Raw genomic sequence first — 18,167 nt, 5'->3', positions numbered from 1 at the left:
TGCGTTGGCAGGCGGATTCTTAACCACTGCGCCACCAGGGAAGTCCCCAAACATATTATATTGGCAGGCGGATTCTTAACCACTGCGCCACCAGGGAAGTCCCCAAACATATTATTTTGAAGTGCTAAGCTAAATTAACATTTTAACACTAAGCCCCAATAAGCGAAGCAGGCTATTGTTCTAATATTAACTTGGAGTTAACTTGTTCGGTAGAAATTTTCTGAACTGTTCAAAATGGGCATAGAGATTTACTTTTTATTTTTTAAAATACTTTTTGTTTAAGAATAGTTTTTTTTTAAATATAATTTAATTAATTAATTGGTTTATTTATTTTTGGCTGCTTTGGGTCTTCATTGCTGCACACAGGCTTTCTCTAGTTGCAGCGAGCGGGGGCTACTCTTCATTGCGGTGCACAGGCTTCTTATTGTGGTGGCTTCTCTTGTTGCGGAGCACGGGCTTCAGTAGTTGTGGCACGTGGGCTCAGTAGTTGTGGTTTGCGGGCTCTAGAGCGCAGGCTTAGTAGTTGGGGCACACAGGCTTAGTTGCTCTGTGGCATGTGGGATCTTCCCGGACCAGGGCTCGAACCCGTGTCCCCTGCATTGGCAGGCGGATTCTTAACCACTGCACCACCAGAGAAGTCCCAAGAATAGTTTTATATTTACAGAAAAGTTGCAAAAGTACCACAGAGAGTTCTGGCATACCCCTCACCTAGTTCCCCTGTTGGCAGCATCACATAACTGTGGTACATTTGTCACAACTTTTATTTGCTAGCCATCACCTAGTAAGGTGGTATTAATTTAGTATTGGAAATGAGTTAGACATGGTAATGAGTTGTTCTTCAGGTGATCTAGAGCAATGGTTTTTAAAGCTTTTCAGTTCAGACTATTTGGAGCAACATTTACTAGATTTAACAACCAGTAACTATTTGTTATATAAGTTTTTTTTTTTTTTAATTTTATTTATTTATTTTTGGCTGCGTTGCGTCTTTGTTGCTGCACGCGGGCTTTCTCTAGTTGCTGCGAGCGGGGGCTACTCTTCCTTGCGGAGCGTGGGCTTCTCATTGCAGTGGCTTCTCTTGTTGTGGAGCACAAGCTCTAGGCACGTGGGCTTCAGTAGTTGTGGCACGTGGGCTCAGTAGTTGTGGCTCACGGGCTCTAGAGCGCAGGCTCAGTAGTTGTGGCGCACCGGCTTAGTTGCTCCACGGCATGTGGGATCTTCCCGGACCAGGGCTCGAACCCATGTACCCTGCATTGGCAGGCAGATTCTTAACCACTGTGCCACCAGGGAAGCCCTATAAGTTTTTTTTGATTTTTGAAATATTCCTGTGACCTAAAGGATAAGGTTTATTTTTTTATTTTATACTCATTTGCCCAGAGTCAGATAGTTAATTAATTAAAAAAAATCAGAACTAGACATAGATATGATTGCCAGGGTTTGGAGCTAATACATTGATTTCTGTGAATTATAAGAAGTTTATGAACAAAAACATAGCTTTTGGTGTAGTGAAAATACTATTGTCTTGAGAAATAAGAAACTTGGCTTTTGTCCTAGGTAGTGTTTTTTCTTCTACCGTTAAATAATTGTGTGATCTTGGGCAAATCATTAAATTTCTAGACTTCAGTTTACCCATCTGTGAAATTAGGAGATTCAGAGTCCCTTTCAGCTCCAATACACTGTGATATTGCACAATTCTCTTGCACTCACTGTTGTACACCTCAAATATTTGTTGGCTAAATACTACAAATGTGAACCAAGTTAAAGAGGATGCTTAAAAAAACAGCATGTTTTTTCATCTGTAAAATGAGAAGGTTGCCAGAGATAGAAATACCCCCTTCAACTCTAGATTCTACCTTGAACATTTTCTTCGGTAAAGGTCTAACTCTGCCTCAGAGTAATCATGCTAAACATCAGTGATCTTTGTTTAGTTTCCCATATGCAGAGAGGACAGACCAGTAGCTCTCAATTTTTTCTTTAGAAAATTCTAGATTTTTTTTTTCTTTAAAATTTCTTTGGAGTAGGAATAGGGTAATAAGTAAATTCTAGTTAATCAATGAACTGGAATTTGAGACTTTTAACTTCCAGACCATGAGTTATTTCTCAAAGTTTGCCAGTGTTCCACTTTGGAGGACTGTTCCTAGCCTTTGTTGTACTTCAAAATCACCTAAAAGCACATTAAAAAAAAATTGGATTCTCCAGAATCTACAACCCCTACTTAGTTGGACTCAGGGGACTTGCTTTTGGCAGGTGGCATCTTCAAACTGTAGGATATATTGTAGTGGTTAAAGATGCTGGTTGTGGAGTTGGACTGCCTGGCTTTGAATAAGCTTACTAGCTGTGTAATTATGGACAAGTTACTTGACCTCTCTGGACCTTAGGCAACTCATCCATAAAATGGGGGTAATAGTGATACCTATCTCATGGGATTGTCATGAGGATTAAATAAGATAATATACTAAGGGCCTTGTATTTATTATTTGGTATATAGTGAGGATTCTAATGTTATTCATACCACAGAAGACCTCCACAGTCCCTTCCCCAACTTCATCACTGAAATCAACTGGTTTAAAGAAAGGGAGAGACTGGAATGAATTTTTTGTGTACTCCCTGAAGAAACATTGCACAGTTTGTGTAGCAGATTTTAAAATAATTTGTATTGGGATCGGATGGGTGTCAAAATGGACTCTGGTGTAGTGATATAAAATTTCCAGAAGTAGTGAAGCTTTGCCTAAAAAGCAGATCTGAGAAGAAACTGAAAGGAGGGAATGTTGAGAAAGATTAAAAATGTTTGCATCTTTTATTGTATTAAGGAACTTTTACGACAGGCAGAGACAACTTTGTAAGTTTAAATTCATGAAATGTTTAACTTGGCTTACTCATACATTTCATACTTAGTATTTTGTGGCAGGAAAGCTTTGAGGAAAAGTGAAAACATTTGGAGATTTTGAGGTGATACAGCTGTTACCCATCTATGAATGTATTATTCAGAAAGGGAAAGCCAATCCTTTCTGAGGTGGCTTATTTATTCCTAGGAACCCTGTTAGCTACACTAAATGTTGTCCCCAGGGAGTGGTGGTTGCTAGTTGCTTAGACCCTAGGACGGTAATCATTAAACGTTAGTGTTAAAAATCACCTATGGTGTGGGCTGTGGGGGGGCGTTAGGAATGCACATTCCTTGAGTCCCCTTTTTGATTTAGTAGGTCTTGGGTGGGGCCCGGTACGAATCCAGATATTTAACAGAGATTCTCAAGTGATTCTGATGCAGGTGGTTCCCACACTAGAATTAATGAAATACATTTGACCCTTGAAAAACAGGGGTTTGAACTGCGTGGGTCCACTTATATGTGGATTTTTTTCAATAGTAAATACTACAGTCCTACACCGTCCTCTGTTGATTGACTCCCTGGATGCAGAACCACAGGTAAGGAGGGCAGACTGTAAAATTATACTGGGATTTTTGTCTGTGAGGAGGGTAGGTCCCCATAGTCCCTGCGTTGTTCAAGTGTCAGCTGAAATTATTGATAAGCAGGTCTCCTCAGGTAATAACTGGAAGAAGGTACAACATAACATTTATAGTTTAGATTGCTTTATTGATTTAAAATTGGGTCATGTTTAGGTACTATGTAATTGATGAGTATAAATAGAGATATAGTAGAGAACAGGTATAAAAACAAATGTAGAAGTATTTTGCTAAATTTCACTAGGTTAAGAAACTGTCTCTGCCTAATTAAATCTTAGTTTCCTTTTTATTAGTGGGAAAGGTCTTTTACTTTCATTTTATGTAGTTTAGATAGCCATGCTTACATGTTCTGTGAAAAACTTTAACTCACAAAACCTTACTCAGGTCTCTTCAACATGGAGTCATAACTTTACTTCTCCTTATTTATAGTTTATCAAAAAGGGTATTAATTTTCTGTCCTCCTGCTGGGTAGTTGTAATTCTTCTCCATGCCTTTAAGAAAAAATCCTGCATGTTGTACATGGCTTATTCCCCTCCAGAATTTGCTGCTTCAGCCTTTCTTGCACTTCTTATTTCTGTGGCCAAAACAAGAAAGAGGAAAAACCATGTGACTGTCTGGGTTTTCAGCAGGCTCTTTCCTGCAATTAAGAGAAGTTTACCTAGGAAACCAAGCTATAAGTTACGTTCCTACTTAGAGCTAGTTTGAGAGTAAACTTGGTAACGCGTTTAATTTACCTTTGAATTTTGCTTTTCAGTTTCTTTTTAATATGAATTTTACTTTGGGATACATTTCTTGGTTAAAAAATACTTCCTTCTGCCTGTCTCTAACCTCACACAGATTAAAACATTTTAAGTTTGGAACTGAACATGATAGTTTCGAAATCAAATTCTGTGCTGTGTTCTCATATTTTCCCCAATACTGTAATATACAACTACCCATCATACACTGGGCATTATTTAGAATTTCCAAATCTGGTTTTCATCTAGACTGTTTGTAGTCATTTTCTAGTCAAGGACGGGAAATACTTTTCTGTTGCTGTCCCAGGGAAAAGTTATTCAAAGACTATAACAGTTTATTAGTTTTTTTTGTCATTATTAGAAAAACATAAAATGCTCATTACCTGCTTTCTAAAAGCAGTACAGGGAATATAAAATAAAACTAAAGATAAATACTTTGTTTCTGTACTATTCCAGTTAAGGTGGTAAGAAAGAAGATAAAATTGGGAGGGTGTGGAGGTTCTGTTAGAGAGAGGAGAGACTGTTAGAGAATGAGTTTGAAGAGGTTTGTATAGAGAAAAATTGCTGGAGAGAATAAATGTTAGCTGGAAGTTAGCTCTGTACTTTGGCCTGTGGGCTTCAGAGTATTGCCACAGATTATTTACGTATTTATTTTTCTATTCTGCTTACTTCAATGCCTTTGTGGATGTTTCTGCCAACTTCTTAAAGATAGCTGCTGTGCCTCTTCTTCTTAACTTCCCTAATATCCCCATCCCCTCATGGCTTCTTAACAGGTTATATCGTGCAACAGAAATGTTCTTTAATGACAGGTTGTGTATATCAGGTTTAATTTAGACTTTAAAAGTTTAGGTTGTTAGTATGATAGATTTATGTATTGAAAAGTACATGTATCAAAGTGTAAGATAAATGCAATATACAATTTTACAGAATGTATTCTTACTTGAGTTCAAGTGCTAAAAGGCAAACTTCTCCTACAAGCACCATGGTAAATCTAGCAAACAATTTAAATCTCTCACCCATGAGAAGAAAATTGTTCATTATCAGGAAGATATATTGTGTAGAAATTTAAGTTTTGAAGTAAGTTATTAAAGTTTTAAATCAGTAAAAGGTCTCAATTGAATAAGTAGTTTCTGTGTTTTTGAAAAGTGATAAAATTTAAGTTGCTTTTTTGCTTACATGGTCCTTGACACTCCTCACCCCACCCCTGCTGAATTGACTTTTTAACTTCATTGGTACTACCTAAAATTAGTACCAATGGGTGTTGGGTGTTGTTTGGAAAACAGAAGGTTGGTTGTGATTCTTAATTGGGTGTTGAGCACCAAAATTTGTTATCTAAAGACTAATAAAATAAAGCTTTTGATAGACAGTTATTATATAGGGTAACCAGCACAATAACTGCACATATAACTAGAGGGTGACGTCCATCTTTGTGATATACTTCCAGAAGCACATTAATGCTGTCGAGAATACAGTACTAGGACAGGGATTAACTTTCAAAATTGGTTATACTAATAAAATAATTGAGAATTATACTGCATGAAGAAAAAATTTTAGAAGATAACCACTATAAAATGTTCTTGATTAAAATAACAACTAGCTACGCATTTTAATGAGGAGGTAAGATTCTTTTGCTCATATGAGACCACCAAAATCTTTTGATTTAGTTGTCCATTTGATGGAAACATCATAACACCCAGTGGAAAAAAAGACAGTAGTTACCTTGGTCAGGAGAGGTATTTCAACTATGCTGCTGGAAGATAGGTTCTATCATGTATACCTTCATTTCAGGAAGTACTTCTAGGTCAGAGGAGCAAAATGTCAACAGAAGAAAAATAACAACAACAACCCTAGCGCTAAGTCTCTGCCTCTTTATTGTTAGAGAGTTTGGGCACCTAATAGATGTGGTTTAGCCTCTGCTTCAATTTTTTCACTAACAAGGAGCTCAATTTCCTCAATGCAGCCTATTGAGGGTATTAATTGTTAGAAGTTTCTTTATGTCAGAGCACAGTGTATCTCTTTGTAATGTTCCTGGTCCTAATTTGCCCTTTAAAGCCACAAAGAACAAGTCAGTTCTTTTACATAATTACAATTCATAAGATTGCTACTGAATCTTTTTTTGTTTTTGGACACTCCCAGCTAAGCATATACAATTCTTATGAGTTAGTTTAGATTTTCTTACCATTTATTCTTTCAACAGATGCTATTGAGCCCTATTTTTTTAATATATATATGTGTGTGTGTGTGTGTATATATATATATATATATATATATATATATATATATATATGAGGCATTAAGGAAATTAGATTAAAAATATTTTATTAACAAACTTAAGATGGGAGAGTCATATAAATCAGTACTTAACCATATTACCTGATTTGTGTTATAAAAGAAAATGCAAGGGTACCTTAGCAGCACTGAAGAAGGAGTGATTAACTTTGGGATGAGATGTTAGGGAACTCTTCACAGTAGATGAGACATGAATGCTTGGGGTTTTTTTGTTGTTGTTTTTTTAATACCAATGAGGAGGGTTTGGATTGGAATGAGGGTGAAGCCATTATAGGCATACAACAGCATAGGCAGAATTATACATGAAATAGCACAGCACTTTTGGAACTGTAGAGACTTATTAGTATGACCTCACCTTAGGGCAGGTGAGGTAGAGTGTCAAAAACCGAGGCACAAAGGTTGGGGCTAAATTATGAAGGAGTTTGTGTGACAGAACTAAGCATTTTGAATTGATTCTGTGAGAGGTGGCAGTCCATAGGACCTTTGATGGGTTTTTAAAACAAGGGCAACATGCTTAGGATTGCATTTTAGAACTGTGACTCTTGTAGCAGTGTAGCAGATGATTTGGGACTTGAGAAACTGGGGCTTGGATACATTCGTGGTAGTTTACCTGTACTTGTCAGGCTCTTTATTAAAGTGTGATATCCAGATTATTGATGTAAACAACATTAAATTCAGTCCCTGTCAGAAGGGGTAGCTAACAAATTCAGTGACATATGCTTATACCAGTAGCTGTTTTGTGAAGCTTTAATGAAGGTAAACTTTGAATCTGATTTTTGTTTCTGAGAGAAGTGGGATGATACGAAAATGGAGAGTGATGTGAAAAATTATGTCTACCATGTTTTGTAAGGAATTTGATGAGGGGAGAAAAGAGCCAGAATAGTTGTTAGGCCAGTTTTTTCCCCCCTAAATTCAAGTATAGTTGATTTACAGTATTATACTAATTTCAGGTGTACAACATAGTGATCTGATATTTTTATAGATTATACTCCATTTAAAGTTATTATAGGGCTTCGCTGGTGGCGCAGTGGTTAGGAATCTGCCTGCCAATGCAGGAGACACGGGTTTGAGCCCTGGTCCGGGAAGATCCCACATGTGGCGGAGCAACTAAGCCCATGCGCCCCAACTACTGAACCTGAGCTCTAGAGCCCGCGAGCCACAACTACTGAGCCCGTGTGCCACATTACTGAAGCCCGCGCGCCTAGAGCCTGTGCTCCACAACAAGAGAAGCCACCGCAACGAGAAGCCCACGCACCGCAAGTAAGAGTAGCCCCCTCTCGCCACAACTAAAGAAAGCCTGCACGCAACAACCAGGACCCGACGCAGCCAAAAATAGGTAGATAAATAAATAAAGTTATAAAAAATAAATAAAGTTATTATAAAATATTGGCTATATTCCCTGTACTGTACACTACATACTTGTATCTTATTTATTTTATACCTAGTAGTTTGTAGTTGTTGTGGAGCAGAAGAGAAACGATTTCAGGGAAAACCCTGAGAGAATAAAGTGGTAAAATTAAGTCCGTATGTCCAATGCACAAGTTCTATACATTGCTTCATAAAAGTGGATGGAGGAAGTATACCCATCACCCATTTTTGAGGATTGAATGAGGTAAAGACAAAGTATTGAGACTTCCATAGTTACTTGTATGTATGTGTCTTTTCTACTAAGATGCAAACTCTCTGCAGATATGAAATGTCTTTTTTTTTTTTTTTTTTTTTGGCTGTGTTGGGTCTTCGTTTCTGTGCAAGGGCTTTCTCTAGTTGTGGCAAGCGGGGGCCACTCTTCATCGCGGTGCGCGGGCCTCTCACTATCACGGCCCCTCTCGTTGCGGAGCACGGGCTCCAGATGCGCAGGCTCAGTAGTTGTGGCTCACGGGCCTAGTTGCTCCGCGGCATGTGGGATCTTCCCAGACCAGAGCTCGAACCCACGTGCCCTGCATTAGCAGGCAGATTCTCAACCACTGCGCCACCAGGGAAGCCCTGAAACGTCTTTTTTGCTCTTTTGTCTTTGCAAAGAGACATAGAGCCATATATATGAACTATATATATGGAGCCATATATAGGAACACAAAGATTTATTGGATTAAAAACTTTTAAAAAAGTACGAGAACTTACATAGTCAAATGATTGGAACCTTTGGAGTGATCACTCTGGGAGTAATAGTATCATTTCTCGAAGTATTTTTGGTACCTTTCTCTGAGGGATGTTTCTGTTGGAGAGAAATCAGTTGGGCCAACGTAAGATAGGACTGAAGAATTGAACGTTGGAGGGGAGTCATAGCTGAAATACATTAGGAAGCCAACTAAGCAAGTTCACTTGTATGTTAACTGTAGTAAGTACTCTAATATTCTAGATGTAATAGATTCATGCCCAGGCAAATTATTTAGACACATAATGTGTAAATAGTTGAGGTTTATGTAAACAAGCATAAATTATTTCACCTCTGGTACTCTTCTGAAGGATTAAATAAAGTCAGTGACTTGGGGGTCTGTCACCCTTGAATTTGGTCATCTTTGAGTAGGTATAGCTGTATCAATTTTGGTGAAGCCTACAACTCTTTTTAACAGGGTGTTTGCAAAACAGTCCATATTTAAAGGACTAACTTATATAGGTTGTGGTAAAATCCATAATACAGCATCTGTAACCGACAGTGTTATAATGTAAAAGAAATGTTGAACTTTATAAGTATTGCCTTAATGCTGTTGACAGTTTTGAAGTATACTTTTTCCACTTGTGAAGTAAATATTTTCTTTTGCTTTTCTAATTAGTGAAACAAATTACGTATTTTCTCCTATTCTATGGCTTGTCTTTATACTTTCTTGATAGTGTCATTTTATGTACAAAAGTAGAAATGTTTTGTTTTTTTTAACATCTTTATTGGAGTATAATTGCTTTACATTGTTGTGTTAGTTGCTGCTGTATAACAAAGTGAGTCAGCTATATGTATACATATATCCCCATATTAGAAATGTTTTAAATTTGGTATATTACAGTTCTAAGTATGTGTAACCAACTTAGTTTTTACTATAAAAGGTAAGATGTATGTGGCTATCCAGAGCATAGAGGCAAGAAAGTAGGGAATGTGTGAAAAAGAGTACATTTTGGCTAATGTGTTAGAGTTCATTAGTTTTAAGGAACAGAAGCCAACTTAAGCTACCTTAAGTGAAGGAGGGTTTATTGTAGGCATGTAATAGGCATCTTGTGCACATTCTGAAGATAGAAAATAAAGTATATCCGGGCTACAGAGTACCTGGAATAAAGGTTTCTCTGCCTTTCGGGGGATGCTTGGTTTTTCTCATCTCTATTCTGCCTCTTGGCTGTTCAGTGCATGGTTTCTACCTGCAAAAGCCCTATACAGCTGTCCCAACTGCACATGATTTATCAGTTCAAGCATTTACCATCATTTGACTCAATCTCTAAGTCTTCAGTTTAAAAATCCTGGGAATCTGATTGTCTCAGCCTACATATGAATTTGTCCATGTTTTATCAGCAGTCCAATTTAATCAGTACTGAGTGAGGGTCAAGACCATGAGATACAAATATGGCCACTTTGGGCTACTGCTTCAGTCAGGGTTGGGGCAAAGGCAGTGTCGAAGTGGGGAGTGGGTTGCAGGTATGCTAAAGCCACATGTATTTCTCCTAGTTGTAAAAAGGGTAGTAGGAAATAATGTTGGAAAAATAATTTGGGTCCAAATTGTAAAGAGTCTTTAATGCTAGGATAAAAAATTAAAACTTTTCCATGGATATTAGAGAGGGTTAAGGATTTGGGGGCAAGAAATGAAATGCTGTATTCTTTTCTGCTTGTGCTTTGAAGTTTATTCTAGCCAGAATGAGATATATGTCATTCTCCTCCTCTAATTTTCTGTTTGTCTGAATCCTCCCTTGTTCATTCAGCAAGAATATTTGAGCACAGACTGTATAGCCGGAAAAGAATGAGCTAGAATAAAGCCTTTCTGGTAAATCCAGTGATGATCACATTGCAAACATAAATGCTTACGATGTTGATACTAGCAGGGAGCATGAGATGAGGGAAGCAATATTTATTCCTCTGGCACTGAATCTGGCTTGTAAGTCCATCTTCAGGCTCATTTCAGTGCTTTACAGAGGTTGCCAGTGGAGGGAGGGGTAACGACAAAGAGGTAACATGATGGAGTTTTTTCGGGGTGATCCAAGTGTTCATTACCTCGACTGTGGTGGTAGTTACACAAATCTATACATGTGGTAAAACTTGTAGGACTGTATGCCAAAATAAAGACAGCCAATTTTTATTGTGTTAGTTTAAAAAGTAAAAATTTACTGAGTGTTTAAATACCTTATATGCAGGGTACTGTGAAAGTTATACAAATCCTCTTCTCAATGCACTTATAGTTTAAAAGTAGCATTCAGATCAGTATTTAAGGTAGAAAGTGAAAAGTATGAGAGAATGATTTATAGAAGAAGTGGCTTATGGGGAGAAAGGTTCATAGAAATAATAGCTCCCCAGACTGCACTCTTCCATTAGACTAGTGTTATAGACTGAATGTTTGTGTCCCCCCTAAAATTCATATGTTGAAACCTGATCCCCAGTGTGATACTATTTGGAGGTGGAGCCTTTGGCAGGTGCTTAGGTCATGAGTGTGGAGACCTCATGAATGGGATTAGTGCCCTTATAAAAGAGGCCCAGTGAGCTCTCTTGTGCCTTCTGCCGTGTGAGGACACAGTGAAAAGACTACGGTCTGTGAACCAGGAAGCCGTCTCTCAGCAGACACTGAATCTGCCAGTGCCTTGATCTTAAACTTCCCCAGCGTCCATAACTGTGAGAAAGAAGTTTCTTTTGTTTATAAACCAGCAAGTCTATGTGTTTTTTTTGTTGTTGTTATAGCAGGCATGAAAGGATAAGACAGCTAATTTAAGGATAACAGTTATTTTTTTCTCTGTAGCCCCCAAATTAGCAGACTTTCGTTTATGTGTGCAAGCACAGCACTAGGATACAATGGTGAACACAGCACTCACAGTCTAATGCATTGGCAACATCATAGAGCTCACATTCTAATGCAGAAAATGACAACTAGATAAATTTTCAAAATCGTTTTGGCTATTCTACTTCCTTTGCCTTGCTACATCAATTTTAGAATCAGCTTATCTATATTTACAGATAATCTTTGTTAAGTAACTTGGGGAGAATTAACATCTTTACTGTGTTGAATCTTCCATACCTGGAACACAGTATATTTCTCTGTTTATAATTTTGGTCTTTTTTTATTTCCCTTATCAGAGTTTTGTAGCTTTCAGCATACACATCCTGCTCATGTTTTCTTAGATTCATATCTAAATATCTAATATTTTTTGGAGCTATTGTAAATAATATATTTTTTTAAATTTCAGTTTCTAATTATTCACTGCTAGTACTATATAGAAATATGATTGATTTTTGTTTTCCTTATATCCTGTAACCCTGGTAAACTTACTTACTAGCTCTGGGAGCTTTTCTGTGGATTCCATGGGATTGCTTATGTAGACAATATTGTTGTCTGCAAATAGCGAAAATTTAATTTTTCCCTTTCCAATCTGTAACACTTATTTTTCTTCCCTTACTGTACTGGCTAGGATTTTCATTATGATTTTGAGGGGAGTGATGAGAGCAGACATTCTTGTTTCCAATCTTCAACACATTTGGTCTTTCACATTTAAATATGATGTTGGCTGTAGGTTATTTTTGTAGATGCCCTTAACTAAGCCAGAGAACTTCTATTCCTAGTTTTCTGTTTATTTTTTTTAATCAAGAATGGATTTAGGATATTATTAAATGCATAAGTTGATATGGTCATGTGTTTTTTCTTCTTTAGACTGTTAAGATGGTGAATTACATTGATTTTTTTTTTTTAAACGTCTTAATTGGAGTATAATTGCTTTACAAGGGTATGTTCATTGATTGACTTTTGAGTATTGAATGAGCCTTGCATTCTTGAAATACATCCCACTTGGTCTTTACATATTGTCACTTTTGATTTTTTTTCACTTAAAAAAATAATAGCTTTTTTGAGATATAATTCACATACCATACAACTCATCCATTTAAAGTGTACAATTCAGTGAATTTTACTCAATTCACAGTTGCGCAACCATCACCACAATTTTAGAACATTTTTATCACCCCCCCAAAACCGTGTATTGATTATGAAGATTAAATACATGAAAAGATATCTTTTATTGTAAACAAAAACACTAACATAGTTTTATTTATATAAGAGGCATTAGTGGATAAGTATTCACACGTGGCTAATTTTATTCATCATTATCTGTTATCATGCTTTTCTTTCCCAACTTTCTCTCTTTTTTTATTTTTTGGTCACACTGTGCAGCTTGCAGGGTCTTAATTCCCTGACCAGGGATTGAACCCAGGGCTATGGCAGTGAGAGCGCCGATTCCTAACCGCTGAATTACCGGGGAAGTCCCCCAAACTTTCTCTTAGAGGTTAAAAGATGTCTTATCTCCTGGTGACTGGAATATTTTGCTCATATTTTGCTGATGTTGTTCTTTGTTACTGCTCATGTTCTCCTAAAAGTTCTTAACTGTATCCTTCCTCTTTTGTTCTAGTGGTTTCTGTCTTTCCTCTGAATGTCTTAGGTACTACACTAGGCTTAAAGCAACGGAGTTCCTCTTCATGAGGCCTTTGATACATGATGTAATTAGTATGTAGCAGAAAAGCAAGAATATTTTTATAATTACCTTTCCCCCCCTTAATTGTATTCAATTGTTTTCCCATGCAAGAAAAGAATAAAAAGATCTCTATCAGTAAGATATTGCCTGAAACTTATTTACTAAAAGAAATAAGATATACCATAAGGTAACTTGCTGACATGAACACAGGAGAAAGAAGAAAATAATTTATGTATTTGAACTGTTTAAATGAATATCAAGAAGCATTTTGGCAATGTGTAGGATGAAAGAGAATAGGCATAGTTGTGAAGCTCTTGTGTCTTGATTGTTTTGTGGAGGACATGAACAAGATAAGTGTGATTAAAAAGAAGAGGAACTGTGTGAAGAGATCTGGCTCCAACACTTACTATTGATGTGACCTTGGGAAGTGGCTCGTGAACCTTTCTTGAGGGTGGTGGGGTGGCACACTGAATACTTGGAGCATTTGATGAAAGCTATAGACAGTTGCCCAAGAAAAATGTTCGTGAGTACATCATTTACTTCAAATTGTGCATACAGTTTGAGGAGGCTCATGGACCTCCTCTACCCTGTTCATGTAGGTTCATTGATTCTTTTTTTTTTTTTGGCTGCGTTGGGTTTTCCTTGCTGCGCACGGGCTTTCTCTAGTTGCGGCGAGCAGGGGCTACTCTTTGTTGTGGTGCGCAGGCTTTTCATTGCAGTGGCTTCTAGTTGCAGAGCACAGGCTCTAGGCGCACGGGCTTCAGTAGTTGTGGTACGTGGGCTCAGTAGTTGTGGCGCACAGGCTGTAGAGCGCAGGCTCAGTTAGTTGTGGCGCACGGGCTTAGTTGCTCTGCAGCATGTGGGATCTTCTCGGACCAGGGCTTGAACCCGTGTCCCCTGCACTGGCAGGCGGATTCTTAACCACTGCACCACCGGGGAAGTCCCAGGTTCACTGATTCTTGATGACGAACCTTTGACCTGGTTACAGTTGAGGCCCCTGGCAGCTCTGAAGTACTTAAAAAAAATTATAACCTTACTTTCAGCATTGAAATTCTGGGGTTTTTTGACAAAGAATAAATGATACTGAATTCTGTCCTTTTCTGATAGTCCTGATCTATGGCAATACTTAGGTTAATTAAGCAGTGTGTATTAAATAAAATTCTCTATTATTTTTTGATTTTTAGGGTTTGTAATAATGACAAAGACAAAATCCATAAATGACCTGAAAAAGAAAATTCTTGGAATTAAAAAAATAGCCTATCTGGCAAAAAACAAAACAAAGCAAAAAAACCACTTTTTTTTTTTTTTTTTTTGCATTATAGTCAGCTGAAAGTCTTTTTCAAGTGAAAAATGATTGAGGTTTGGAAAGAATGTAAGTAATCTTCATGCCAGATCTTTAATCCAAAATACTCAAGGGCAGACAAAGTACCGCGTTTTAAAGAGACAGTACTTATACTTCTTTGAATTAATTATGTGGTCACTGTGGCATTCCATGTTCACTAGATAATGTTTTCTTTTTGGCCTTCTGTTATACTTTGGGGAAACTTAAGTACAAAGTCCAGGAAACTGCTGTGTTTTCAGAGGTCCAACTTCTGCTGAGACAGAGTTTGAAGATCAGATTATGATTTCTAGTTTTTCAAGCTGATTTTACTCTCTTGATTAAAGTTGAATTTTTTCCTGTTTGGAAAAGTATTCTAACCCCTTTTTAATGTACAACTACATTTAAGTGATGATTAGAATTTATCTAATGAATCTAAAATGTTAAAATAGTTATATATATGTAAATGTTAGGCAAAAACAGTGTTTTTTGTTTTGTTTTGTTTTGTTGGCGGTGACAATATTATTGGCAGTAAGAAGGTTCAGGATTCGGTAGTTAGAGTTTTCTGTAGCTGTGTTAGATTCCACAATCTGAGAAAATATGGAGTTTACATGTCTTTTACTCAGATATATAAGTAGGTTTGCCAATTCTTAAAGACCCAAGTACTGGAGATTCTACTTTAGAAATGATGAGCAGAGAACTTACATGGTGTGAATGAGTTTTGCCCCTTTTTGGTTAGCTTTATCCTTTAATAAGGTGTAGTATGCAAGTGGTCTGACTCTTTTATATCATCTGTAACTCTTTCAGTGCGGTAAAAGAAATGAAGAAATCTTAGAAAAATGAAACAGACACAGATAAGTGAAGCAAGTATTAACAATCAAGAGCCATTCATCAACCTTTATTATAAAAACCACTAAAGAGAAGTCTTGGCCTTTTTTTTTTCCTTCCTCTTTCTCTTCTAATCCCCGCATCAGTTTTTTCTTGGTGTGTCTCTTTTTTTCTTTATGTTTTCAGCAATAGAGAAACATTGAACTGCTGTTTCTCAGCTGGTGCTGTTTCTTATCTGGTGCAACAGATTTTCTCAATTTCTTTTTGTTATGAAGAGTGGACACAAGTTAGTGGAGAGAATGGAAGATAGTGTGTTTGTATCTCTGTGTGTGTAGATGGTTGTGTATGTGAACATAGTGTTGATTGGAGTGGAGAGTGACTTTAATGGGGGAAAGATGGATTACCACTACCATTCCCTATTCCTTATATATACTGACAAAATGTGTCACAGAATGAAAAAAAAAAAACCCGAACAAGAAAACATAGTTTTTAATATTTCCAGTATATCTGAAGCAATAAGACACCTTTCAACTTATAAAAATTTGACTTTTGGGGTTTGGGGAGAACACCTGTTTATCAGCCCATCTGGGTTTGGAATCAGTTGAGAAAAAGATATGGACACAGACAAATAAGACCTCAAAACATCATACTCATGAAATCTGGGTTGAAAGACATGCCTTTGGGTGCAGTGTGCCTCCTGATTCTTCAACTGAATTAAATGTATCCAGCTAGTCGCTAGCACAGCAGGCCTTTCCTGTGGAGGTGGGGGGCAGAGGGGTGCAGAGGAAATGACCTGCGTATTAGAAAAGTAGAGCAGACTGTATCTTCTCTGCTGTTTGGCAGCAATGTCTGTCACCAGAATTTTATCCCCTCAACTGGGGATGGATAAGGGGGAAAAGAGAAGCTAGGAGTGTCCCTCTGCCCTGCCCTTCCCCTGAAACGTGAAACGGACAGAATGAATGACCCTCTCTCTCAACACTGCCGTGTAAATCTCATTCATACAGTCCAGCTCTACCTCCAGAATTCAGAGAGAAAGAATTGTCCTCTTTCAGGTGTGGGTGCTTGAACACATTTAGTTTGTTTTGCAAAGAAACCTTTAGTGTTGCTTTAAATTTAAGAACTTTGACTGTCTTGGGGGGTGGGGGATAGGAAAAAGGGGTGGACGAAGGAGGGGGAGAGAGAGAGAGAGAGAGAGAGACTCTTTGGTTTGAAAAGGTGATGGTGAGGAGTCTAGTCCTACATATTTATTTGTATTGGGACCTCAACTTTCCCAGTCCCCTGATGGTGGATTAGGAGGGACAAAGGATTGGGCATGAGAAGAAGGACAGAGTATGGCACATTTTTAGTCTATTTATGTACCTTTTCATTGTGTTTTCTGCTTCAGATTTAATAAAGTGGTATTTCTCTTTGTAGGCTAACGAGTAGAAGCCCATTTGATCTGTAATGCTGTTCTAATATAATTCTGTGTATTTGTAACAATATTTAAAATTTTTCATTGCAGATGTATATGCCATTTAGCTACATTATAAATAGTTTTTGTGGCAAGGGATAACCTGAAAACCCAATCCAAAATTTCTTAGTGGCATAAGAAATTAATGTGAAACATTATCTGATGGCCTTTCTTTGCAATTGGATACCTGTGGGTTCGTATTTCTTTTATGGAAATCTCTTATAATAACCAAAGTTACTGGATATGTAAATATAAGGTATTTAGCTTTGGTTTGTTTTTATGACTTAATGAGAGTTTAAACTTCATTCTGAACTTATCATCATTGTAATATTGTGCTATAATACATATTGGAACCACACTTTTTATTGTGGAGGCCATCTATTTGTTTTTTGCTTTTTTCCTTTGTATCCCTGCCAGTCATAGCAAGATTCTTCAGAAACTACATCCATTGAAAGACCTACTGTTGTTTGATTTAAGTAGTTAGTATTCCTGGATTTTAACTTTGGAAGTCCAAAATATTCTTGTAAATTAATTTTGCACATAAACACATACATACATGCATAACTTTTTTTTTAATGATGCAGAATAATTTCTAAGAGTCTTTACTCAAAAATTTGTGTATATTTGGCATTTTGGCTATGATTTTATTTATTTATTTATTTATTTATTTATTTATGGCTGCATTGGGTCTTCATTGCTGTGCGCGGTCTTTCTCTAGTTGCAGCGAGCGGGGGCTACTCTTTGTTGCGGTGTGCGGGCTTCTCGTTGCGGTGGCTTTTCTTGTTGCGGAGCATGGGCTCTAGGCGCTTGGGCTTCAGTAATTGTGGCATGTGGGCTCAGTAGTTGTGGCTTGCAGGCTCTAGAGCACAGGCTCAGTAGTTGTGGCGCACGGGCTTAGTTGCTCCGCGGCATGTGAGATCTTCCCGGGCCAGGGCTCAAACCCGTGTCCCCTGCATTGGCAGGCGGATTCTTAACCACTGCGCCACCAGGGAAGCCCCTTGGTTGTGATTTTTAAAGAGTTCTGTTCTGTAACTTATAGAGGTATAATATACAGTATTGATATGTATAGCCTCTAGTTTTTCAAATGAGAATGTGTTTGGTAGTGATTACAGTATCTAATATACTACCTATGAGTGTCTTACTATCCTGCTCACCCCTAAGATGTAGCAACTGTCCTGAATTCCCTTGGTGTTTTAAGGACTAATTTTTGCCACATTATTTTTGTTATTATTTTATTGTTTTTGAGCTTTATAAAAATGATATACTGTGTGAACTCTTCATCTTGTCCCGTCCCCCACCCCCGCCGCCCGGCCCTTGTTTTTAAACTCAGCATTGTTTTTAAGATTCATCTATGTTGATGGATTTAGCTTTGGTTCATTTTCACTATGGAATAATATTACATTTACTAATACAGCACAACTTAAGTTTTCTATTCTTCTGTCAGTG

General features: G+C 37.5%; 1 protein-coding gene across 6 annotated transcripts in view; it reads left to right on the top strand.

Annotated features, from left to right (window-relative positions):
• Positions 1 to 18,167, top strand: part of TBC1D12 (TBC1 domain family member 12) — a 120,692-nt gene that overhangs the window by 42,767 nt on the left and 59,758 nt on the right. Inside the window, exon 1 of one of the 6 annotated variants that reach the window (XM_061170648.1) lies at positions 3,283 to 3,418. The exons of the other annotated variants lie outside the window; for them this stretch is intronic. Within the exon in view, the coding sequence (XP_061026631.1) occupies positions 3,405 to 3,418 (14 nt within the window). The 5' untranslated portion in view covers positions 3,283 to 3,404. Of the gene's footprint in view, positions 1 to 3,282; positions 3,419 to 18,167 lie in introns of those variants that run through there. 6 annotated transcript variants of the gene reach the window in all.

This window comes from Eubalaena glacialis, chromosome 1, assembly GCF_028564815.1.
Source record: "Eubalaena glacialis isolate mEubGla1 chromosome 1, mEubGla1.1.hap2.+ XY, whole genome shotgun sequence".
In the NCBI taxonomy this organism is placed as follows: domain Eukaryota; kingdom Metazoa; phylum Chordata; class Mammalia; order Artiodactyla; family Balaenidae; genus Eubalaena; species Eubalaena glacialis.
Note: the sequence above shows the minus strand (reverse complement) of the source record. Positions and strands in the feature narration are given on the sequence as shown.